The sequence below is a fragment of the Halichoeres trimaculatus genome, unplaced genomic scaffold (assembly GCF_033239565.1).
Source record: "Halichoeres trimaculatus isolate MK-OKI-2021-1 unplaced genomic scaffold, fHalTri1.1 fHalTri1_scaffold_7, whole genome shotgun sequence".
NCBI classification, from domain to species: Eukaryota; Metazoa; Chordata; class Actinopteri; order Labriformes; family Labridae; genus Halichoeres; species Halichoeres trimaculatus.
In genome coordinates this window covers 30303584-30330808 of record NW_027437185.1, presented here as the reverse complement: position 1 = coordinate 30330808, position 27225 = coordinate 30303584, and the positions used below count along the sequence as shown (strand labels likewise).

At 40.0% G+C, this 27225-nt stretch overlaps 1 protein-coding gene across 1 annotated transcript in view; it reads right to left on the bottom strand.

Moving 5' to 3' along the window:
- Nucleotides 1-27225, bottom strand: part of glra4a (glycine receptor, alpha 4a) — a 63821-nt gene that overhangs the window by 17659 nt on the left and 18937 nt on the right. The window contains exons 2-5 of the mRNA XM_074674853.1: nt 8596-8726; nt 6001-6068; nt 2939-3162; nt 1511-1593 (exon numbers count right to left, since the gene is read on the bottom strand). Of these exons, the coding sequence (XP_074530954.1) occupies nt 1511-1593; nt 2939-3162; nt 6001-6068; nt 8596-8726 (506 nt within the window). The remainder of the gene's footprint in view (nt 1-1510; nt 1594-2938; nt 3163-6000; nt 6069-8595; nt 8727-27225) is intronic.

The window sequence follows — 27225 nt, the reverse complement described above, 5'->3', positions numbered from 1 at the left end:
AAAATGCTCCCCCTGGTGGCTGGCTGCAGCATGGGTCAAAAAATCCATCTCCCCAGTCATTCCAGATGGGCTGTGGTCAAACTTAGACAAATTAATACACCTCCTAGAAATCTTTCTCACGTCCAGTTGTTGTAGTATTTGAAGATAATATTTGGCTGCCTTGTATTCAAGTCCTCTTTTTTCTGAAAAGTTTCATTTTCATTGGTTATTAGAGGTTAAGAACAAGGTTTTACGTCATTTTAACGATGATTGACAGCTGACATTTTTATGTTTTTTTTTCAGGGATAGTAAAATATGTCGGGAGTGAGAGTCAAAAAGTGATTAGACTCTCAAAAGAAAAAAAAAAAAATTGTCCCCCAGGTCCACTCAGATTCTCCCAGAATCCCTCACAGTCTCTACTGCGAAGACTCTGGCTGCACAATGGCTGCGCCTGTGACGGGGGTATTTTAGCTTCAAAACCATACAACCGCTGTCCACTCTATATACAATCTAAGGTCTCGCCCTTTGAGTGTAAATGGGATTTGTGCTCTGAGTGATCAGAAAATGGGAAATGGCTTGATAAAAATATATTCCTGTATGTTCGAATTCTCTCACCAACAAGTTTATCATCTCATCAGGTGGTTATTGCTTCTTGGCTTGGTTAAAAATTATAGGGGAAGTGTTTTTGACAGCTGACACATCATAAAATTTGAGGTTGTCCGTTTTACATATGCTTTACGGTGAAAGACTAGATGTGAAAACCCCTATTTGAGCGTGAGAAGTAGCTGAAAATGTGTTTGGCAACATTTCGTGCAAGGCTCAGTGTTTTTCCAACAAGATTGGCTTTTTTTTTTTTCTTTTTTGCTTTTTGGCAAGCCAGCCCTTTTAGCTTCCAAACCCTTGCGGCCATATTTCTGTTTACTTCAGTTTACAATATTTCATGCATTTACTTATTCTTAAAAGGCTGTCTTTTTCATTCTTTACTCGTTAGTGGCACCAAAGGGGTTGAAATTGAATACATCCATCCACTGTCTTTAGGTGCAAGGCGGGACAGGTCACCAGCCTATCACAGGGCTGATACACAGACAAACATTAAAGCTGATGAGCATGTTTCAGAAGTCAGGGAATCTAGACATGAACCATACAGAAAGGCCCCTGTCTGGCTTGGGAGTCAAACCAAGAACCCTTTTGCTATGAGGTAAAAGAGCTACTAATGTGCAGCCTGATGAAATCAAGAGATTTTGTCTGTTTTCTGTTTTTCTACAAGACCTCACTGCACCTTGCTTACTGAAAAGAACACAAGGACAGAGCTTGAGATTGACAGGACTGCTGGTTTCTATGACTGGAAGACTTTTTGGCACATAAATCATGATAAACAACAAAAATAGTAATAAAAAAACATAGTTTTGATACATTTCTTGGAGAATACAAAGGTTAGACACATTATAAGCCAGGCAGAAGGTGTAAAACAGGAAGCAGAGGTTTAAAGAGTAAAGAGAGACAAAAGGAGGAACATGAGAAGAGGACTCACAGCTTTCAAGCTGCATGGTACAGGTCTGAATGTCCATGGGGAAATTCTTCAAGTCCATAGGGCATGACAGGGTGAGAGTCAGCCTGAGACAGAAAAAAAGATTGGAAGATAGAGAAGAAGCAATAAGGGCTGTCAAAAGGCGTGAGAGGGCTCAGGAAGAAGACACAAGGTGAAACAAAAGGTGAAGAGATTAAGAGAACAGTGAAGCTGGTTGGTTTAAGTCCCAAAACAACAAAACTGAGCGAGTGTAAAATGTGATATTCCTTTGAAAACAGTAAATTGGAAAACATATTGATTTAGCTACTCTGCCATTTCATGACTTGTCGCACCACAGTAATTGCAAATTAATTGGGTTAGGGCTCCCTTCTTTTATTTGTTGTGCTGTTGATGCATTAAGCCTTCAAGAACCCTCAAAGAGGGGAAAGCAAGGGGAGCTATTTGGGACTCTGTCTGGAGGAAAGCTGTGTAATTAACCGCTGTAATGCATCGCTCCGAGGCAAGACGAGAGGCGCTGGCAGTATACACACAGGCTCCCATTTGCTACTGTGTTATGATGACACAATATCTTTTTCCACCAGCCTACAAACACCCAGGTGACTGACTCAGCAAACATCAACAAATTACGTCATGTCTGAAGAGCACTCGGAGATGTTTGATCTATAATTACAAAACGCAGTTGGTGAGCAAATCTGGAGGAAGCAGCAGATCAGTGGAGTGAGGTGGTGATTAACTGTATTTGCAGATCTGTGAGTCAGAGTACAACAGAGGATTTATGTTGTCTGGCTCCTTCATTTCCCATAGCTGCTGCTGTGTTTAGTCAAAGAAAACGAAAATAACCAAATCCTATTAAAATCACTTAATAGAAGCTTGAAAAATTCTAAAGAAATTAATTTAAAAAACAATGACTTTGCAGAAAAGTGCCCATGAGATGTTCTTTTTAATAATTTTTCATACAAGAATTTGAAGCTTTACATAAAAACAAGTTGATCCGACTTACAATAAGCATAAGCCTGTTCACTATTATTCCAACATCTTTGTTTTAAATGTTCAAAAATAAATTCATCAGTTCAAAAAGGAACTATGGATTCATCAAACTGACACCGAATATTTAGATTTTGTTCTGCTGTGTGACATTTTCGTCCATCCATTTAGTATTTGGTGACCTCCTGTGTCACTAAGTGGGCTGAAAGGTTTGTGTGATTGCAGGTCAGCAGTCTGCGGCAGAGGTCGTGTACAAAAGGAATTTGCTTCCAGTCTGATTCATTTGTGACTTTTTCTGAACTTTTTTCGCTTTACACGGCTGAAAACTTTCATTTATGTGTAAATGAACCAAACTTTTTACCTCTAAGCATACAAAAACAACAAATTTATCATGTCAAGCAGGGTTTTGCCGACCCACTGCAGCTCTTCAACATTATCTTCTCTTACCTGATGCTGTACAGAACGCTGCCATCTTGGAAAATGCGTAGCAGCTTGTTATCAGTGGTGACCTCGTGGAAATTGGCTCCTTTCTCGTTTGCAAAGAATAAATCAGGTTTCCAGATAGAGTCCAGCATGGATGGATCCAGATCTAGGGAGTCATCGGGGTATTCACTGTAGGCCAGACGGGGGTCATTCCATTTCTGCCGTAGAAATACATTGAGCCGGTAGTCCTGTGGTTAATGGAAGATAAAACATCAGTGGAGGTGACTGCACGGATGGAAACCTTCGAATTCGATCAGTCTGTGGTAGTAATTGGGTGACTGGTCTCTGTGTGAGTTTAACACCATTGTGACTAAATAAAAACTTGTCCAAAACTGTTAAGATAACTGTGATGAAAGTTGAGGAAGTTCTTCTTTCACTCTGTTGAGATTTTGGAAATGCAAAACTCCAAAAACATGCAATCAGCCAGCTCATTTCAGCTACGATGGAGACTGTTGTGTTCCCAGGGAACAATCAGTATCAGGGGGTCTAAAACGGCCAAATTGTTGATTATAATTAGAATCAGAAAAGCAGTTTGTTGACAAACTACCACTGATCTTATACAACAGCCTTCTATTGAGTGGAAAACAATACATAATGGAGGCAAATACAAAAGGTTCTGTCTTGACCAATGCAACACATTTTGAAGTTTAATGAGAGAAGCTAAGTTTAGCAAGCATTCATTCTCGATCCTGGTTGCAAAAATGATTCAAGCTTTGATAAAATCATTCCAATAAAGATTGCTGTTCATAAAAACTAATTTTGGAGGAGCATAACAGGGATAAAACCAGTCATTTCTAAATGCTATTTCTCAGTATTCATTGTTAGGTGAGGTTTTAACACAAATCCATTTCCAGTATCTAGCCTGGAAGTCCCTGTGCTGGCACTATGACCAGCAAAGTTTAAATATGCGGAGCGAGATCTGATCTTTTTCTCGAAGAAAACAACTTCCAGGGTTTCAAAAAGTTGTCTGGAACAAAGAAAAGCATTGTTAAAAAGAAGATCTGCTCTTCATTCATTTAAAACAAGTGCATGCCTCAGAAAAAGTTGTGTCTTTACGACAGGAGGTGATGGTACAGACTGGGAAGGCCTTTGGGAAGTTGACAGTGGAAGCCAAATTGGAAATGCAGACTCAACAAAAGCAAAGAGTAAAGTCAAGGCTAGCTTTAAGCCCCCTGATAACCACTACAACACACCCACCTGTCAGTTATACCAGCCAAGTTCCTAGGGATGGGTACCTTTCACATTCAAAACGATACGGTTCCTGTGCCAGGTACCTGGCAATTGGTATTGGTACCCAATGGTACCAATTTTCGGTACTTTTTTGTACTTATGTGGTAAAAAATATGTATTTGTGCTACAAAAAAGATCTCAAAGTTTTTCGTTTTTTTTTCTAACATATAACCTTGCAATGTTGAGTTGACGTCCAGTATGGAAAACCCCCTACTCTTCCACTCCCTCACAGTCACAAGGATGCATTTAGGTATTTAAACATGGCACGTTTCAATTTTATGTTAATCTATTCCTGGTAATATAGACAGAATTTGGTCGGGACCTATAAAAGTACCTAATTCGCGCTCTTAACAATTTTTGGGATCACTGCTGAGGGACTAAGACTACTTGCTGGAGGTAAGAAACTCATTGCCTTCTCATCTTTGTTAGCACACCGCTTGATTCTTCTGAGGTGGAAGATGGGTTGTATCATCTTAGGCTTGAAAAAATTAGACATGTAGTGAGGGGCTCTGAAAGAAAGTTTCATCAGGTGTGGGGGCCTTTTTTGACTTTCTTTAACAAACCATCAACAAAGGTACAAGAATGAATCATTTTTTTCTTCTCTTTTCTTTAAGTCCTGGCAGACTCCTACAATGAAGGTCTACTTATGTGTATTTGTGTATGATCAACTTTTTTTCTTTCTGTGAGTGAGCAGGGAGGAATTCAGTACTGGGAGGGGTTGGGTTTTTTTCTTTTGTATTTAGATGTATCTTCCAGTATGTCATCTGAAATTCTATGAAAATATTCAACCCCAAAGGGACCTAAATCAGTGCCCATCTCTACAAGTTCCTCATCACTTCTGATATTAGGCTATATAAAAGTTATAACCTTGATATCTTCAAAAGAAAGTGACTGGAGAGATGGACTACTCAGACAGAAGCCTGTGTGTTGTTGTAAACATGCCTGACAGTCAAAACAAGCACTTTACTGCAGGTTTATGCACTTCCACTTCCACATTGGCCTCATTTTTTTAAATCAACAACTGTTTTGCAACATCTACATCAACATCATCTCATCCACTACCATCAGATTTGACTTCAGTTTCTTATCAACTTTGATGATGCACTGTTTGTACAAATGTTGCAGCCATATGCTGCTGGTGAGCAGAGAGCTGGCAACACACGCCAGCCCAAGGACGAGTACTGACACAATCATTCCCGCCTGCAGCCAGTATACATCAGTGATTATATTAGAAATCTAATCCATGCAATTAATTCAGAATTTGTCTTCTGGCCATGTGGATTTTTCCCATTGAGCATCCTCCTTTCCTTTGTCCAAAACAAAAAGCTGGCTTTTTTCTCGCAAACAATGATATCATTTTGCTGCAGGTTGGATCCTTTAGGCCTCTCTCGAGCACCCTTAAAAAGTGCGCTGCAGTCTTGTGCTGACCCAGCAGGTATAACACTGTAAATGCAAACTTGAGACCGGCCATTTTTTCCCCCTGAACCCCTTGTCCTCTCTCCTGTACCTCCTTTTCATTCACTTTCTCAATTTTTCATTTTAATTGCAGAGTGGACAGTTCATTATCAGCATGTCAGTGACCCGTTGGTCCCTGAAGGTTGCACTTTTATGCTCCAGGAAACACAGAAATGAGGGAACCGCTTAGCAAAGAAAGTAGTGGGGGAAGTAAAAGGACAGAGTGTGTTGAGATTTCTAGCTTTGTAAATACTGCAGAGCTACAAGTAAGACAAAACAAACTCATGTTTAGAGAAAGTGGTGTGAAGTCATAAGAACGCTTTAAAGCCACATCTTCTCACCATCGTGGTTTCTGTGATGGACCCAAAGGAGTTGATGAAGATATTGCAGGTGACATTCACAGGTGGGCCTGAAAAGAGAAAAAACAGGAGGATTTCACACAACTTACCAACAAATTCACGAGAGTCACACCTTTAAAAAACATGTTAAATTTTCATTTATTATTCTAGAGATCAAAAAATGGGACATTTTATCCAAAGACTGATTTTTTCTCTGTACATTAATTCTGCTCATGTTTCACTTAGGCCAGCTCCAGATGAATTTTCTTTTTTAAGGAAGTAGAAGAAAGTTTGTGTTATTTTCACTTATCACTTGAAGTTTAATTACAGCCAGGACAAAACCTAATTTACTGAAACCAGCTTTAAGAAACTTTAGGAGAAAAGTCAGGGGGAGACAGCTGAGGTTGTTTAAAGTAAGAGCAGAAAGGTCAAAGAGAAGCATCTGGAGACATTTTGCTGTCGGAGAATCACAATGGGAAAATGTATGCTTCTGCTCAGACTTACTTACAAATGCATTTGAGAACTCTGAGACTTTTTCTTAATTACATTCTTATCAACACTCCACAGGCAGTGTGTGTGTGTGTGTGTTTTAAATTATTTTAATGATTAATTTAATTTCTTTTCTGCTGGTTATTTTTGTGGTAGCTCTCATAAATCAACAGCCCCTGAACCCAACTTTCACCCGTTATCCATTCAGATCATCAGATATTTATGTGTCATATTATATTTCTTACATGCCAAGTTTACAATTTTCTCACACATAAAACATGTTTGACTGTCTTTTAAGCAGGACTGAAGGGCAGCTGGAATCACTAGACCATTACGTTCCCACCCTCCCCACCCCAATGATGAGCCTCTCTTCATTCATGTCGGCCTGTAAAACCTTTAAGGCCCAGATACACCAGACGTGTCTCCTGTCACAGGACTGGATCAGATGGGTTTCCATTCAAGCCAATGTGTCATCTTACACTGGATCTGCTCTGTTGCTGTCTGGCTGGATCCCTGCTCTGGCAGGTTGCAGCATGTACAAAACAATCCTATTTTAGGAGGATGCCAGAGCACACTTTATTTATAGAGCAGATTTAAAACAACCAAGGTTGACTAAAGTGCTGTTCAGATTACAAGCAGCACAGATAACAAGATACAAAACATAGAAATATAAAACCAAAGCAAATGATAGGAAGTTGTGCACAGATCCCATCCATAGACTGTATAAAACATGGACGTAGCCTCCGCGATGTCACCTATCTGTTACTGATACCTGAAATGAAGCCAATCCACAGATGCAGACACATTTGATATGACAGCAGCTGTAAGTTTCCTTTCTAACAGCTACAGTGCTGCGTCTCTGATTGGACAATCAAACGACCCTAATAACTTCTAAACTGCTGATAGAAAAAATTTACTCACCGTACAGTTTGTGCTGTTGGTGAAATCAGTGTTAGAGACCCAAGCTGATTTTGAACAAGGCTGTAAATATGCTTTTTAATGCCATAGCAGTCCATTTTTATGGCTGGGTGTGTACGTGACTTCTGGTCTTTCTGCAGCCAGCTTCAAGCGGATTCTCAATGAACTGCAACTTTTAGCACTTCCTAATAGTGCATTTTTACTAACAGGATGTTGCCCCTTGATCCCACCTAAAAATGCCCAGTGACTTTCAAAATAAAACAAACTGTGTCAAAACCAGATCATATTCAGGACTGACATGATTAGCAGAGCCAGGCCAGAAGACGAAATGTTGGAGGCTGGCGACTCCTGGCCTTGCTCCACTCATTAAATCATTTTGTTGTTGTATTAAATCTACATATGATCTGTATCATTGATACAGTTTATCTTATTTTGAAAGCCAACCAAGATGATGAATGTTGTCTCAGTGCCGACTTTCTGTCCCACTTGATCTGATCTATGAAAGTCGATGCCTTTTTGCTCCAGCAATGTATCTAATCCAGAAAGCTCCGGAGATGCAGCCAGAACGCAATGGAGAGGAGCCAGTGTGAGTTAACACATTGACTTGAGTTGACAGACTGGAGACGCTGCTCATGTATTTTGGCCGTAAATATTTCTCCTTGATTCAACATGCTAACTATGACAGAATCTTTGTGTGTCTTGTTTGTGCTGCCTGGTGTCATGGTTCATCACCTTGTTTGAAATACGAACAGGGGTGTGTGTTGGTGGTATTAACACACATTAGCACTCAGGTTGGTTGTGAATTTGGCTGTTATGTTCCATTTTTCAAGAATGCACGAAACAATTTTGTCTCTCCTCCCTGTTTCATTATTTTAGACAGAGATTGCTGCACCATGCACAATTTGTGCAGTTTCTGCACATCATTCCTCATCTATGCACACAGATATGACACACACAGATTCAGTACGGCTAACTCTATCTGAGAATATGATTTCATTTGATATCTGTCATGCAGGATTCTTAGAAACTGTAGAAAGTAGACCACGCCACAGTCTTTGAAATAATACAATACAGTAGTCAGCTGTTTAGCTTTCACAGCATAAATCCACTAGTCTTTGTCTTTTTCGTTGTGCTTGTGCAGCTAGATTTCCTCAAGGGCCTCTGTGATGTCTGCTTTGACACATACTCTACCTTTGAAGTTGGGTCTGATGCGGGCATCATATCCCGACGTTTTTCCCATGAGCTTGTCCAGGAAGTCAGAAGGCGACAGCTGTGGTCCTGCCCTGCTGGGGGGCTTTATCTCCTCCTTACAGGAGCTCAGTCTGATATTACCCAGGGAGAGAGGAGGGAGGAGAGGGAGAAGGAACAAACACAAAGGGGGAGAAAAAAAGAGACGGTTTGGGAAAACAGCAGAGGAGGAGTGTGTTTATGTATGAGATGTAGCAGTGGTGGTGGTGCGAGAAAAATAATGAGAATCCAACAGAATGAGAAGCCAACAGCTATCACCAAGTCAGTCATCAGCAAAAAATCCCCAGCGGTGGATGGGGAAATGAGGGTGAAAAACGATGCAACAGCATGCCTCAGCTGGCAACTAAAAGCTTATCCATTCCCCATCATGTCTGAGACTTATTGTGCTTGTTAGGCCATAACTATACAGAAGCAAAGCAGATGCTGAGGTAAACTTGTCCCTCTCCTGTGCTTCCCACCGGTCGTGGCTTAGCGGGGGTAAAGCTTGACAGATTGATGGCTCAATTGTAATGCTACGAATGTCACACCAGGGAGAGGAAGGAGTTGATACAAGCTCCAGTGAGGCTCAGACAGCCACTGACAGGAATAACCAACAGGAGGAAGAGAAAGGGAGAAGGAAACATAAGAAAGCAAGAAAACCACGCTCCAAGCTAGAAAACCCTGGTTCATAACGGATTAGATTCCTCCCCGACCCCTGCTGCAGCACAGCTGATTACACCCCATGCTTTTGATACAATTGTTAACAGTTCACGATCCGTCATGATCTGAAACTCCACAGTACAGATGGTGGGTTCAAACCCCTCTGGGCCACAGCTTTGCTTGATGCGCTGTGTTCTCGAGAGTGTGTGTGTATCCAGTCTCTGATCCACCAATCTTACGGCTTCTCAGCTGTATTCAGAGTTGAGTAAAGTGCGCTGTCAGTGGCTGCAGGATCCAGGAAATCGTGGAGGATATTTTTGGAACTTCAAGAGTAAAGCTGAGCTGATCCTCAGAGATCTTGGATTCTTGTGAAGTTGGGACTGTAGTTTTAGTGATTGATCCTCTTTGCTATTTCATTGTGCAAAATGTGTCAGGCTGGAATAAGTATGTAGCATCAGACAGAGCAAGATTAGCCACAGGGCTAACTAGTCTCTTACACACTTGAGGTGCACATGTGATGCCATGAGATGTCTTGATCTCATCATACACTCTCATGATACACTCTGTTCTCAGAAGTTATTCATAACTGCCCTCGATGATATTACAAGTTTGCTCTCTGACACACCTTCATTTTGAGTGTCCTCGCTGACTTCACTTTGTCAATATCTTTGAGTCTGTAGACAGAAACCAGCAAGCTGCAAATTCCCAAACGTTCTGCATTGACAGCCTCTGCCCTTCAATGTCTGGATTTGAATAAATTCAGCAAAATGTATGGATAGATCAAGAAATAACAAAATGTTGTGTTTGCTGTATTAATGCAGTAAGACAATCCATAAAATGCAAAACTCTGCCAAAGTAAGAAACTCTGATTTACATCCAGCACGGCTGGAGGTTGAGCCAAGGACACTTCGGATGGCCTCTCAAACAAATACGAAAACTGAAACAATCCATATTTCTCATTTTAATCTGCAGTTCAAACTGGTTAATGTACAAAACCTACAATACCAGGTAGGGAACAATTTCATTATTTAAAGATTTCTACAACCAAACACCACAGGGACTTCCTTCGTAAGAGATGAAAGTCTAAAACAAAACCAGAAAAGGATGGAAAGGCAAGCTGAGTTTTTATCTTTTAGTGGTGGAAGTGGGTTTATTTAGGAAATTTGAGCTAATGGCCTGGATATGAAAACACAGAAACCAGTGAAAACTCAACTGATGCAAAAATATCTACAACATCTTGAGTACAGCTAGGGATGGGTACCGAATTAGGTACTTTTATCGGTACCGACCAAATTCTGTCTGTAGTACGGAGTAATGATTTACATGAGATCAAATGGTACCATGTTTTGGCACCTTAACGCATCCTTGTGACAATAAGGAAGTAGAAGGGTTGGCGATTTTCCATGCTGGGCATGAACACAGCTTTAAAAGTTTATATATTGAGAAATATGTTAATATGTTAAACTGAAAAACTTTGAGACTTTTTTTGTAAAAAATAATATTTATTACCACAAAAACACCCAAAAGTACCAAAAATTGGTACCATTGAGTACCGATACTGATACCTAGATACTGGGCATTGGTACCGTATCCTTTCAAATGTGAAAGGTACCCATCCTTAACTGCAGTTTACTATTCAAGCAACCCCCTGCATGTTTTTTAAAACCATTTTTTTCTCAACAAATATTCATCATGAGTAATGAGTGATAGGGCTGAACAATTTATCGTTTTCAGATCGAAATCGCAATTTTAGACAATGCAATTTTGAGATCGCCAAAGCAGCAATTTTTTGCAGCGCTCCTGACTGACTCAGGATCTGTTGTGTCAAGTATTATACACATTCTGTTTTACAATCTATATGTTAAAAGTGCTGGTAAGCAGGTCAACAACACATAGCCTCTGTTTAGGAGTAGAAGTTGGTGAAAACAGATTATCTATCATCACTATTAATGATTAAAAAATCGTGAATTGCAATATCTGCCAGAAAAATTAGATCTTTTCCTAAAATCATTCAGCCCTACATGTGAATATCCCAAAGCTTGATTTGAAGAAAATCGTAAATCGAATTGAAATCACAATATCTGCCAGAAAAATCGCAATTCAATCTTTTCTTAAAATCGTTCAGCCCTAATGAGTGATACATTAATAAGTTAAAAAGACAGCAAGAGACTTCAAGAAATGCATTTTTTAAGTCAGAAAACATAACTCAAAGCCCCCATAGGGCTGACCAATCAGAGGGCAGGGGTTTGTGGAGCAGGGGAGCCTTAAAGAGACAGCTGCCAAAATGAAGCGTTACCCTTTCTTTAAGATATAAGAGGTACCACTTTGTCTTCAGGGGGCACCAAAACCAACACAAGCAGCAGAAACTAGCTCTCAAGAGCTTGAAGTAAAATGAAATCAGGGACTCATTTTGTTTCTCTTGAGCTGTCTCATCAAATTAAAGGTAAATCACAAAAAATAATCTTAAGAAAAAGAAAAACAGAAGCAACCTCAAAGCTCTTCTGTTGACAGCTGTTCTAGTTTTCTTTCTTCCTGTAGTAACTCATTCCCACTTGTATTACTCTGTAGTGTCTCAGCTTTTACTCACTTGCTCTTAACATTCTGTGTTGTATTCTGTTTTCCCTTTGCAGTTTCAACTTTCTGTCTGAAGCATTTTGACATCTACCATACAAATTAGCTGTCTTACGCACAGACTCTACATCTGCATATTAATGCTGTAGTTTTAATGTTTGGAGCACCACCACTTTTAATTTGCAGCTAAAAAATAAATGAATAAAAATTAAAGCACCAAGTAAGTGTTGATTTTTTTTCCAGTGGCCCTGTTCAAATAACCCAGTCTTTCTTACATTATAAAGCTCAATGCACACTGGTCCCCTGACTCCACTCCACTGCCTCTGGCTACAGCCCGCTCTGTAGTGTTGAGTGCTGATTTTACAGTACGTTGGTACCGCTTTCATCCGCTGCTCTCTCTTGTACACACTCACACAGGTACACAGGAAGATGGATTTTCAGCCTCTTGCGCTAAGCCGATGATAACAAACTGTCTGGGGTTGTGCTTATTTTGCAGATCTACACAGAGGAATAAAACATCCTGTTTGGTCACGAGAGCGATTTTTCTCTGACAGTCTCAGGCTTTCACAGATGAATAATTTGGATGATAAACTTTTTAGTTTCCAAGAAGCACTAATGGATGTCTAACAAGACAGCAGTATATTATAGCAGAGAGCTGACAATGGTTTTTGTCTGTTATCACCTGATGTTTCTCTGATCAGGTTTCAGCACTGGTCAGCAGGGATGCATATTTATCCTTAAAGGGGCTGTGTGGAGTTTGAAAGTGATCTTGAAAAAGTCTCCCTTCAAGATATATGCCTGATCTTAATCCAAACTTTAAAATGAGATTAACAGCACCAATATTGCTGCTTAGTGGTTGTTTTAAATTGCTTTTTAGATTCCTGATCGGGTCGAGCAGGACCAGATTGAGTTACGGCACGTATGGGTCTCTATGACAACGCCACGCTGGCTGACGAAGTTTAGTAGTGAAAAGAGATAAAACATGGACATCTGTGTTTTCTGCTAAAAACAATTTCTGTGACTAATTTTGTAGTGATGGTGGACTCAAGACAAAAGACAAAGGAGCAGAAGACAGCTAAATGGGAGAGAGATACAGCACAGGCTAAAGGCTAATTAGCCTTTAGCTTGGGCTGTATCACTCTATAACACAGGGGCTAAACTGTTGGTGATAATCCTCACAACCCACATTCAGCAGTTATTCTGCAGTGGTCTGTTCAAACTTGAGAGTCTTTCAATAAAATGAAGAGTGAGGTTACGTTAGCTCTGCTTGGTAGATGACTGGAAAGGCGTAGCAAACCAGGAATTACTAACGTTACACATTACTGACATGTCTTAGAGCACCAGGCTGCCAGCTGTGCTAAATATAAACGGCTACTAAACTACTTAAAAACTGACAGTGTTTACTTGTTGTCATGTTAGCCAACAGATACGTTGGAGCACCAGGCTCTGACATCATGTTTCAAATCGTAGCGCTATGTAACTGTACTGAAAAGTGCCTTTGGTTGGGGCGTTGTATCCAGTAAAAAGTTGTCTTGATCAAAGAAAATTTGTTTTAATCCAATCTCTATTTACTTCCAAAACAAACACACACCCCACTATAAGTAATTTACGACAGTGTGTGGAGACTCCAGGCCACAAGGTGGCAAGGGAGTGCAATTAAAACAGATCCTCCTCACAGCATCTTTAAGGACCAAATTGCCTGGATAGATATGTAGACCAGTGATGACAGCTTAACAAAATGACTAAAAAAATTGTTTTGTAAACTCATTTTTGTCTTGTTTAATATGTTTCAGGCAGAAATGAAAACCAAAGTAAACTCTTTGTGGTGAGTTTCGCAGCTGAACTTTCCCTCCTGAGCTGTCCATTTCAGTCTCCCCTCAGGGCTTCCATCACCTCTTGAAAAGCCTTCATGCATTTCTAATTGGACTCCTTATGTGCATTGTGTCACAAGTGCTTTAATATTCTCAGTATTAAAGAAAGGGTAAAGGAGGAATAACAGCCTCAGTCTGTTTACCAGGATGTCAAATGATTGGCTCACTTTGGTTTTGGCTCTAACTCATCTGTAGGAAGGTGAAAACTCTTGACAGAGGTTTTTAAAGACAGCGAGGAAAGAATAAACAAAATCTGGACAGCAACCAAACATAAATGACTTCATAGGCGAGCAGCGTACTGTGGATATGAAAATCCTCCGAGGTTAAAAGAAATCATATCCGGAGATATTAGATAACAAGTTTCTCGTGACTCTAAAACCACTCGTGTGGCTTTGAGTAGCTCGTCAGACTGAAATTCTCCGCTTCTTTTGTCTGAGTGATTCAATTATTAAGACGGTCTTTGCTGACATTTAATGAGCCTGACCTTTTGCCTCCCTTTCATTTGAGCATCCATGCCAGACTGCTGTCAAGAATACGCAGCAGCTCTTTATCCTCCCATTACACAGCCAGTTTCTGCCGTCACTCTCTGGATAGCGAGTGACTTTATTTGGCTTAGAAAGCAAAACTGAATCAAAGCTGTGTACAAACACTTTTAAGCCCTGGAAACATGAAGATGCTTGTACAAATGAAGAATTCCAGCAGCTGCTTAGAAATGATTCAGAGCCTGTCTTTGAAATATCCATCTGTAAGACAGCTCTTCTGTGGTGGTGTGTGTTTATGTCATCTCTCTCAGGGGGAGGATGAATAGACATAGATACAAAACATGCTTTTAATCTTTCCAGAAATAGACTGGATGAATAATCACACAGACTACAGATTTAAACTGGTGCACTTTTCAACTTTGAGAGGGAAACACTGTTTTGACAAACCTGTCAGAACTGGGCTGTCAGCAGATTAACCGCGGGGAGGATGCGAAACTCATCTGAGGAGCCACCCTGGGTTTGATTACTGTTCCACCTCACCCGTCTTTGAGCAGAAGTTTCATTCAGCCATTCATTTTAATCAGCATGTGAACACATGACCGATGGTTAAGAAAAACAGTATGTATTAACTTTCTGCCAACATGGATGCATGAACCATGTTGGCCACGGTTACCTTGTTTTCCAATTTTGAGTAAAACGCTCGACTGGTATTAATCAATGTCCTCGATTACAGTGGAAACACACACACCTTTAATACAGGGTGATTTAAATGGTTAGACCTGACTGAGAAATCTGATTAAACAAAGAATTTATGGATGCTGATGGAGAGAACATCATCAACACTTTTTACTGTTTATCCCTGAAAAAAAAGAAACAAAAATATAAAGATAAAAGACAATTCCCCAACGCAGCTGCTTTATAGTTCAGCGTTTTCATGCTCAAAGTAGCAAGAGCAAAGCAAATGTTTGAGCCATTTGGCAGCCGTCCCGTTTTACCCAAATGCAGAACTCATTTTGACGCAGCCAAACTATTGCTGCTTAATGTTGTTTACTTCCATACATTGCTTAAAGAACCGTTCTATACAGCATGCTGTTGTTTGTGATTACCCTCACTGCGAGCCCCGAGGCCTCATTTCTTACTGAATCAGAGCCATACAGAAATTTATCACAAAAGATCTTACTCTTCTCTTTATCCAAGCCACAACATGGATTCGGCCGCAAATCTCACCACAATATACACAGTGACTTCAAGCCACAGCATCTATTGCGGCTCTGATCACAAGAGGTAACCTCTTACATCAGGGGTGTCCAAACTTTGTGTAAGACGGCACTACTGTATTAAAATTTAACTATTAGAATTATTGTTATTTTATGATTTTTTTTAATCGTAATTTTTTGTTGTTATTATTGGTTGTTGTATTCTACTTTCTTTATCCGTCTTGTATCTTTCTTATTTATTTAGCCCCGTTTCCACCAAACAGTCTGGTTTAAATCAGTGCAGTTTGGTACAGGTTGGCTCAGTTAAACCTGGTCCTGTTTGCGTTTCCACAGCGTGTAAGTCAGATGCCGATAGCAGTGTCAATTACATAATAGCTTTACTCCATAGCAGCGCAAAGAGCAACTATGGGAAACATCCAGTAATGTGTCTTCTTTGTGATTGGTATGTAGCTCTTTGATACCAAGAACAACTAAGCTTTGTTTCAGAGAAGACTTTGTGTGGAAAAATACAGCTGCCGTTGCAAGGTAAGTGACGCTTCTTTTAGTCAATCAACGGACTGCAGTGTTGTAGCTCCTTCCGGGATTGGATCAGCTTAGTCTGGGTCCCAAAAAGTGGGATGGCTCGTCTCTGTTATTTGGGGATCTGTCCCAGGATTAGTCAGTGGAAACGGCCTAAAATGTGTGCCGTGCTGAGACAAACCAAACTGAACCGCTTGGTGGAAATGGGGCTTTTGACTAACTGTATTTCATAACCTGGGAAAAAAAAAGCGGGGCAGGGGGCATTTGATTTTGTGGCCAGCTGCTCTTACTTTATTGAACGAATGTTCTATTTGTTGACTAAGCCTTTCAGTGGTTCCCGTCAAAATCAGTCACTAGGTATAGTCATACAAACTTGTGCATCCTGACAGACTTAAACAAACCCCTGTCCCTCAGTTGTCTCTTGATACCAGATGACGAGTGGTCAGATTTCTGCAGTGGTATGTGCTGCATAAACATCAGCAAACTTTGGTTCTGATCAAAGAAAATGTTCTCCATTAGGGGGCGATGTGGGGGAAATATGTCAGGGTTCTTTAATGGCAGGATCAGGATCTTGATTTTATCAAGCTTGTTTTCCAGGACATTTTTTTCTTTTCAAGACTGTTTTGACTGGCAAACAGTTTAGACCAAAATATCTTTTGATCCCACAATATAAAGTATTTTTTATGCACCATTTCATAACTTTCATTTTGTCTTCTGTCCACTGATGTGTTCTTTGAGTTTTCACATTTTTGTATCATGATAAATACATCCATTTAATCACATCTGCTGTAAGAGTTCTTCAGTTTCTGCAGATGAGCTTCATTTTTAAACAAGTAGCCTGTGCACAGTTCAAAAGTAGTTTAGTGAGATGTTACTGGATACACAAACGTTTTGTTTTTTTGCACTTCACAAAAAATGTATTTTCACACAATTTAGAACATGATTAGTTTTGGCACCATAATTAATACATTTTTAGATGTGAGCTTGGGGCTGTATGAAACGGACCTTGGACCACAATTGGCCTGACTTATACAAATGACTCAACAAGGAGGATGGTTCTGTAAAAATTTAGGAGATGAAAATCACCAAAATGAGACAACATCAACATGACAGAGAGGAGTAAAAGAAGGTTTAATTTTAAATCAAAACTGACATTGAAGAGATTAAATATTTAACTTTCAGGTGCTTTTGACTCAGAATGTTGCAGATGATTTATTGCTTGTGACTGTCAGTCACTATTGAAAAGCTCTCGTAAAAGTTTTTATGATAAAACAGACCGTTATTGCTACTGATGCCTCTTTATGATATTTAAAAGCAAAAATGAAAATCAGCAGCAAGGTTGACGGATTCTGTGCTGTGCTTTTTAGTGCCTGGAACCAAAGCTTGGGCTTGGGGAACTAGTTATGTTTTTTCCTCAACTTCAGTCAGCAGATATTTTTTCTTTTTTCATTCCTGCTGGCAAAGAATATCTAGTCATGCTTTTGTTGCAGAATCATTCTGATAAAATATAATTCCTGCTTTCAACTGAATGTGTAAACCACTTGTTATTTAAAAGATACAGTGAATTTTTAGCAGCTGTTACCAGATATTAATGTTATAAATGTTATAAATGTTGTCTTTTTTCCAGTGTACTACATCATTCAGTTCCAGAAGAGACGTATTCCCACAGGATCAAAGCAAAGAAACTGGAGCTGTCATTCTGTGTAGAGTACATAAAGCTCAAACGTATGAGGACATAAATGGACTAAGAGGAGGGGTGTGGGGAAGCAAGGTCAGTAGGAGACCAATGTCTCCTTATAGCTGCAAAATTCCCTCATTTTTTCCTCTTACAACAGAAAGCCTCTGCAGACAACACAAGTGCTGAAAATTTTCTAGAAATGTGAATTTTACCACACAGAAAACACAAACCAAAAGACTGGTTGGTTTATTTGTACTGAGAAATGATAAACATTTCTATCTTTAGTTTATCTCTCTGAGCCTCGGATTTTGAAGTGACCCATTAAAAAAAAGATATTACACCATTTTTTCTGTCTTAATGAAGCTCCCGTCTTCACACTACTGTATATGATAGCCTATGGCTACATCTGTCTACCTTTTGATCAATACACTCAAAGGGGAATGGGTTTGGGAGCACACTATAATTTACCCTCACACATTTATCTTCAATGACATGACACTGCTGCCACTCCTGCACAGTGACATCTGTCCATTCAGAAACAAAGATGAAAACAAAGTGGCTTTTATCAGCACAGAAAACATTATAAAATCAAAGCATTGAAAGCTTGGTGACAAAAAAAGATTACTCAAATCAGACTTCACTGCAGCTGTTGCTTGAAAACTGTTGCACAGGTTTTATGATGTCATCAGAGAAACCTGCAGGGCATGCATGCACAGCCCATCTACAGGACTGGAAATTTATGATCGAGAGGTTTCAAATTACGAATGAATTTTTCAAACAGGTCATTGTTGCATATGACCTTCACGAGTAGATTAAAGATCCACCACCTTGCAAGAGGAGGCTGATGAACAAAAGAATGTTACACTGTTAGCGTCAAATGAAAAACAGAGTGGATGTTGCTCTGCCCTGCTGCAAAACAAAATTGCTAGCTTATTTTTGACTAGTGAAACATTAAAGCTGACACAATTTTTAAGTATATGAGATTCAAGAAGAAATTTTGCTTGATGGCTCTGTAGCGCTAATTAGCTACCGCTGTGTTATCCCTGAGCTAAATGCTGCAACCAGTTCTCAACACATGCTGCAGTAAACAGATCATTAAGGGCTCGCACTCATCTCCTGCTGCATCAAATAAACAACACCAGTTGCACATCTGACCTGGTCTGTTAATAGCTGAAAAGCTAGCATCTCTATGTTTTTGAGAATCAGAAAAACATAAGTGATATACACGTTTGATTTTTTCCTCCTCAAGCTAACGTAAACATTGAATCTTGGTCATAGGTATTTTTCTAGAAATTTCATTCCCCTGAGAGTTTCACCCTTTGAAACAATACTTGAACTTGAAACATCCATTTCTTTGGTCAGCCTTCTCAAGTATAAGTCAGGAGTAAAACACATTAAAGGAACTAAGGTGGATCTTACTGAGCACTGCCAGCCTTAACCAGGGTTTAAACAGATACGGTTGCTTCAAGTCTGCCTAGACTCCTTTTATTCACTGCAAATTTAACCAAAACACAGGTATTGATATTAAAGTGATACTGCGGGATGGAACAAGTTGGGTCCTATCACAAGTTTTAGGGCAGAAATTACCCCTACAGCAGTGTTTTTGTGCAGCAGAAGCCCAGAGCGCTCACACCAAACACTCCCTCCCTGCTCCTCTGCTGGTTTCCTCTGCATTCAGACGGGGCCATTTTTTACTTGACCAAAAACATAAATAAATGGACTCTCGCAAAAAAAAAATCTGATATCAGTCTGCATTCACGCTTTATTTAGAGAATTTTCAGTACGTTACTTTCACACAAAAACACCGCTAAATAAGGCTCTAGTGCTCAGCGTGGCGCAAAACGGTGCTACCTCCGCTGCAGGTAGTCTGTCAGGACGAAGAAACACGGTGAGAACTAGAGCCTTATTTAGCGGTGTTTTTGTGTGAAAGTAACGCGCTGAAAACTCTCTGAATAAAGCATGAATGCAGACCGATATCAGATTTTTGCAGTGGGAGTCCGTGTATTTGTGTTTTTGGTCAATTAAAATATGGCCCCGTCTGAGTGCAGAGGAAACCGGCAGACGAGCAGGGAAGGGGTGTTTGGTACGAGCGCCCTGGGCTTCTGCTGAACAAAAACACTGCTGTTGGGGTAATTTCTGCCCTAAAACTTGTGATAGGACCCAACTTGTTCCATCCCGAAATATCACTTTAAGTCGTAAGATATAACTAATGAGATGAATTTTTTCCAATGCTTTAAAATTTAACAGTAAAAATCTCAACCAAACCATCTTGTACTTCTCAGATGGACACTTCTATCAACATTAACCTTGCGTTCAGGCATTTTAAGGACTGTTACCTTCAGCAGACCTGATGTGCATAAAAGCTTTTAAGGACCTGGAATGGTTATGTCTGTGAAGTTAAATTTAATCCTATTTCCTACATAATGAAGATTCATGTCTAGGCAGCGAGACACTGAGGCTCCTGCGTGTGTTCAGCAACAGAGGAGGTCAAAATAGGTATACACAAGTAAAAGCAACAGTTATAGTCAGATCAATGTTTGATTTTATGGCTTCTTAAACAATGAGAGACATGCAAAACCCCTTTTCTTTGAAGCAACACTAAAGCAAAGCTGTATACATAGGCACCATGCAGGCGCAGCCTTATTATTTTTATACACCTTGATGTAAAGAGAGAAGCTGAAAGAACAGACAATAGAGGGCAAATTATGCATTTATTAAAATGTGGCAGGGGACTAACTCCCTTTAGATATCTCAGTGTTTACAGGGCTTCCTTTCAACTCTTTACAATCTTTGAACTATTTCTTTGTTCAGTGTTTCATCTTTGATCCTTTGTTTTGTGGTGACTTAAAAATAGCTTAGCCATGAGCTAATTCTGCTGCTCGAGCTGCCTTAATGCCAACACCAGGGTTTAACGATTCGGATTAATCTATGCTAACTAAGAGTAAACCACGGCGCTGGCTTGTGCATTCTAATTTGTGATGCAATCTTTAATCTTGTGGGAGTGAAGCTTGACGTTTCCAGAGTTATGTTTCCAGGCTTGTTCCACAGTAATGACAAAGGCACAATGAGCCTCAGCTTGATGACTGATTTGTGTTCATGACGTCCCATTCCTACCACACTGAATCTGACTACCACCCCAGGCTTTCCACACTCAGCCTTAACTAATCTTCAGCACTTTAATGTATTCCAGTCTGGAGATTCAACACTGCTCTTTCTGTGAAATACACAGTCATATCCTCCTCTTTGAGATTTATCTGCTGTATCTGCTGAGGTTCTGAACACTCTATGAGGAAAATGGTCCGATGCGCTTTCCGACTCCTAATTGCTACACCGGCTGTCAAAGTGTCACGACAGAATGAACTGTTCAGCCTACACATATTATCTCGCAGATGTTCTTTTTTCTGCTCATCTCAGAAAATATCCTTTCATGTAAAACATCGGAAAGTGAAGCAGCTTCACATATTAACGAGGGCTGCGCCTTACTAAAGTTTTTTCTTGTAAAGTTGAAGTCATTAGTCAAAGCTAAAGGTGGAGTAGACGTTTGACAATGTTAATTTACTTTTCCGAATTTATGATTCTGTTGAGGGTTTTTTAAAAAAAAAATTTATATTGAACATGAGGTCAAAGTGAAATCTCTGTCAAAGACAGAAAAAAATACAAAACAAACAGACATTATCTAATCACATATTCGAAAAGGAGTGGGATGAAGTATAAACTTATTAATTCCCACCCCTTGACCCCTTTAAAACAAATCATTTAAATCTGATGCTATTAGAAAAGTTATTAGAACTAGTTTGCATCATAACAGAGAAATAAGAGTCTATAAAGCTGAAAGCTATAATGTACTCAAAGGACAGGCTGCTTTCTATCACCACAACACTGCTAAATAGAGTAAGAAAGTAAGTAAAAGGTCAATGTTATTGAGTACAGCACCTTATCGTAGAACAAGATAACAAAATGCTTCACAGAAATATAAAAATTGAGTTCATGAAATCATAAAACATTAAAAGTGAAATCATCAGACAGTAAAGAAACAAATATCATAATTAAAACAGTCAGTACGAGGTGAGTCAAAAGCCTGTTTGAGTAGTTGCGTCATAAAAAACTTTTTAAAAGTGACAAGGGAGACAGAGACAGCTGAACGAATATTTACAGTACAATTGTACAATATTGGAGCCAACACTTTAAAAGGACAGGGCTTGAGGGACAACCAGCAAGTCCTGGTCAGAAGACCTGAGTGACCTACTGGTGAGGTAAGAGTGGAGCAGGTCAGGGATATATTCAAGAGCCTGACCATCTGACCATGCAGAGCTCTGTACACAAAAACAAGAACATTAAAACGATCCTCAATTTAACTGGAAGTCAGTGAAGGAAAGACAAAATAAGAGTGATGTGAGTAGTTCGGCTAGTTCGGACTTAGTCAGTAGCCTATAGCAGCAGCGTTCTGGACTAACTGAAGATAGTGGAGGGATGATTTACTAGGGCAGGTAAAATAAATTACAGTAAAGCAGACAGGATGAGACAAAGCCATGAATGATCATTTCCAGTTCAGGATGTGATGCAACAAACTTAAGTTTAGCAATGCTTCGTAAATGAAACTTTGGCAATAATCATAACTCTAGATCTAGATCTAGACTGAACAGTTAACAATAACTCCTATACCTCATGCACAAGTGCAGCCTGTTTCATTTGTCTTCTGCAATTTGTAATGTTCTTTGACATACTTTCAGTGCACTATTTAATTTTATTTTTTATTATTTCATTTTCTAAACTGCTTATCCTGTTTAGGGCCGCGAGTAGCTGGAGCCTATTTCAGCTGTCATTGGGCGAGAGGTGGGGTACACCCTGGACTGGTCGACAGTCAATCACAGGGCTGACACAGAGACAGACAGACAACCTTTCAGACAGACACTCACACCTACAGACAATTTAGAGTGTTCAATTGACCTGGTGAGCATGTTTTTGGACTGTGGGAGGAAGCTGGAGTACCTGGAGAGAACCCACGCATGCACGGGGAGAACATGCAAACTCCACACAGGAAGGCCCACTGGCCAAGCTGAGAATCGAACCGGTGACATTCCTGCTGTGAAGCTGCAGCTCCAGTTTTTTCTATGTTTATAATATTTAGCATGTATTTACAATAACTGTACAGAGAGAGTGCGTTTAACTGGAGTCAAATTCCTTGTATTCTTGAGTTACTTGGCGAATAAAGGTGGTTCTGATTCTGAGATGTGTAAAGGGAAAAAAACACAATGCTTAACTTAACTGTTGAACTTTTATGAATGATTACTTAAATAAATAATACAGAAACCAAGCCATTCGACATTTTAGATCTGTTAACTCTCTGCTAGTAAACTATTGGCTTTTCACTTGTTTGGCTTACCATAAGCTAGCTTTAAAAAGGAGCCACCCAGTTTAAGTCTTTCAGTCCCATTGTTTGATGTGCATGTCTATTATGCTAAACATGGCACACGGCAGAATGTATATTCCTGGCTACGAGTCAGATCATTGAGTCATTTCTGACATTTGAATTAATGAGAACTGAACTACAGCTGACCCTAATCCAACTGACCATTAGCATCCCCACAAAGAAAAATACTGTATCAATCTGCCTCAAGTGTTCAGTATTAAACTCCTGTCAGCTCTCCCCCGAGCTAAATCAAATAAACACAAGATTTCCAGTAGTGGCAGTTTAAATGGCAATCTCTGTGATAAACCTGCGGAACTGACCTTTACCCTTGAGGGAGATGAATCAATCATAGAGCTTTCTCAGACCCGACCCATCCTCCATATGTCTCTCCAAGCCTTTTGTATTCCAACCATCTTCTCAGCGTCTCAGATCTGATATCAGCTCAGATTGCCTCCTGTCAGTCACTGAGAAACAGAGCTCCCTGGTTTCTGATAGAGAAAAGGAACTATACCGACTGCTGGAGATTCGCTTTGATGTGTCGGCTCAGGGGCTTTTAGAGAAACTGAAGCTTTATCCTCGTACAGTAAGCAGCTCCACATAGCCTTGGGTTTATTTTGTCATATTCACAGGCTACGTAAGGGGTTCTATAATTTTCTACTTCATCCTTTTGGTCAAAACAACATGAAGCATTTTCAAATGTAAACCAGTGTCTACTGCTTTTGGAGAGCATACCACTGAGATATGGACAACAAATGTCACATGTGAAAAGTTGGATTGTCTTGTGTTCCTAGTCTACAGTTATACATACCAACTTATGTTCAGGGTAGGGATAGACCAATTATTGCCACTGGCCTTTTTTTTAAGAAATATGGCGGCTGATAATAAGATTAAATCCAAGACTTTGTTATTTTGGCTCCAATACAGCTGTGCTTCTCTGTCTGCAGTCACCACTCAGTCTCTAGCATTGTCCCACCCACAGATTGGTGATTGGTGACACGCAGAGCCATTTTTTGGAAAACTTACTTCCTGTAGAAAACTTTAGGGAGAGATTTATTTCTTTAAGTTTCCAATTAACTTTATAAGACAACTGCTTAGCCTGGGAGCTGTTTAATAAACATATGCTTAAAGGCATTTAAACAAAGTTAAGTGTTGGAGATTGTGCTCTCCCAACTTTTGACGGCAACATCTTCACTTCTACTGCAAATGAATATAGGCCCCAAGTATCGGTTATCGGCTTCCTTGACTACTGATAATTGGTATCGGATTCGGCCCTGAAAAAAAACACATCAGTCTATCTCTCAACAAGTTACTAATTGTAATAAAGGTACAGTACAGACAGTATCTGAGTACAGCCAGACTGTTAAGTTTGCTCAACACAAGCAGGAAACCCTTCTCCAGTGATAGAGGAAACAAAGTTGAACTACAACCTCTGTCCAAGACAGAGGGTATAAAAGGTGAGGAGGAGGGTTAGCAAATGGCTAACAGTGTCATTAGAGAGACAGGGGCAGCTGAGAATCAGTGCTGAAGTTGTGTTTGCTCTCAATCTGAGGGTCTGGGGTTCAATCCCAGCTCCTGCAGCCAAAATGTCAGGGAGCAAGACACTGAACCCCAAATTGCTACCACAGTTGGTTGGCAATGTGTGAACGTGTACAAACTGGATGAGGTAACACTGTCATCAGTGTGTGTGAATTGGTGAATGACATAAGCATTGTAAACTTTGCAATGAGTGGTCAGGTAGACCAGGGAAGTGCAATGTAAGTGGATCAAAATAAGTCTGAAGAAATGTAAATCACACTGAGCAACAAGAGAAACAACAATGAGGAAGAATTTTTTTCTTTTCATATAACATATGTAATGAAGTAAAATGTCAACATAGATCTACAGCTTGAAAATAGCTTCATTAACAAGCGTCTGTCTACCCCTCTTCCTCTCCCTGTCAGTGCAGAAAGGTGGAACCGACGCTATGTTTTCACAGTGCTTTAGTAAATTAACTTTACTGTTGTGTTCTGCAGCTGGTAACTGAAGGTTAACAGGTAAATATGGATATTTGATACTCATGTCTAATAGTCGTGGACTGTAACACTCAAATATTATCATCTGTTATTTGGCCGTCAAAAAGTAGGGTTTAACACCACTTCTGATCAAAACAGGACAGACAGGAAATAGATCATCACTTATCTCAGACCAAATACAAACAGACTGCATGCTAACTAGCTGAGCTAATATCAGTGGCTACAAGGCTTGTATCTCCTTCAGTCTCTGTCTGTAACATGACACTGCTTTATTCATAAGTCACTTTATTTACTGCTATTTATATCAAGAATAAGAGCTCACCAGGAATTACTGATCACTGCTTTATAATAGAAGCTACAATGGCAGCTGCTTGCTGTGTTGACCCCTGTTTGAGGGCTAACAAAGCAACATTTTTAAATAAAACAGGTCATTTTATCATCAAGACAAAAGAACTGAGTTACTTGCTGATACCTGATGTAGCAGACTCTACAAACTAACGTCTGTAAGGTAAAACCATTTTGATCACAGGAGGATAGCTGTGTCTTTCATCCTCTACACGTAGCAGAATCAAGGTAATGAGGTGATTAGAGAAGTAAGATCTCATTTCCTGATGCCACCATACTGGAATGGTAATTGCATGACACAATGAAGCTCTATGGTATGTGTGCATGTGCATTCGCAGTAAATCTTTAATGAGATTCTCACGGGCTTTGTGTGTTTCAACGTGTTGGACTCTGCACCCCCCGCTGCTCTATCCTGCTTCATTTTTAAATGCCACGGGGAAATCACCCCAGCTGGTTCCTTACAGAGCTAGACAACAGTCTGTGTACAGTGAACATGTAATTAGACGCCATACTCTGCTTGACTGTGATGATTGATGTCCTCTATTTGCAGCATGCACTCACACAAATGTGGATAGAGGTGTCAGTCCCCATCACTCATGGAGTAAATCACTCTTTGAATGCATATATCTGTTTTTGTAACATCTGTAGGTCTTTCTAAATGTCATCATCAATTTCTCTACAATTTGCTTTAAGCATCTTATGCTTTGTTTTGTCTTCCTTCGCCTTCTGTTCCTCATACATACTGTAGGTCTGACTTTTCTTTGTCTCTTTTTGTAAAATACTAAAGGTTGCTTCTTCTTGGGGAAGCAAGCCTTGGTGCTTGGCTCATTTTGCCCTCCAGGGCTACAGCATCATATCAGTCAGTGCGTTAAAAAAAGAAAGACCCTGGAAAGCCAAAGGCCAGCAGTGAGTCAGCATGCCCTTGGTCCCAGTTATGGCCCACCTGTGCTTTAAACCAAAGAATAAAACGCTACCAGGGCACTGCTGTCCACCTTCACCAAAGAGTGAACCCTCAGCCCAGGAGAAGAAAAGCAGACAGCCATACATAAAATATTTTCCACAAAAACACACGCAAGAAAAAAAGCTGCCGAACTCTGCATGACCCACAGTTTGGCCGGGATGTTGAAGACAAAAGGAAGTTGGAGGCATAGCCTCTGGTCGGTCTCGCTTGATCAAGCTGCTGGATGCAACAAACAACTTCATGTCAAAGGCACCGTGAAGCTGGGTCTGAGGATTTTCTGGATCACTTCAAAACAGGAGGGAACCTTGCAAAGCCTTGTCAAATGCTTCTCTTCAAGTCCAACTTTCTAAATAGATGTTTGTTTTAATTCTTTGAAGGGAATTTCAACAGCACCAATGAGGGACATCACTGGAATAGTTCTAACAAGAAGCATTCACAATGCCAGATTTTGGTTTCCTACCAAGTCAGCCCACACTGGGTTTGGCAGCTATTCTGTCACAGAAAGATGAAGTAACTGATGGTAACGTTCAAGTCCAATAGGATGCAAACCATCAGCCAAATCATAAAACATAACCCAGCAATGAAAGTGTAAATCTTTCCAAGTTTCTTAAACACCAACAATAATTTAATGCTTGCAGGTCAAGATAATAGACTGTAAAAAAAAACTGGATGCCATCTTGCTCAGCTCGAAGTGAGGTCCCCACAAAATCTGCTTCCCCTGGTGGCTAGCTGCAGTATAGGTAAAAAAAAAAATCCAACTCCCCAACCATTCTAGATGGGCTGTGGTCAAACTTTAAAGACATTAATACACCCCGTAGAAATGTTTCTTACATCAAATTGTCGTGGTGATTTGAAGGTGTTATTGGGC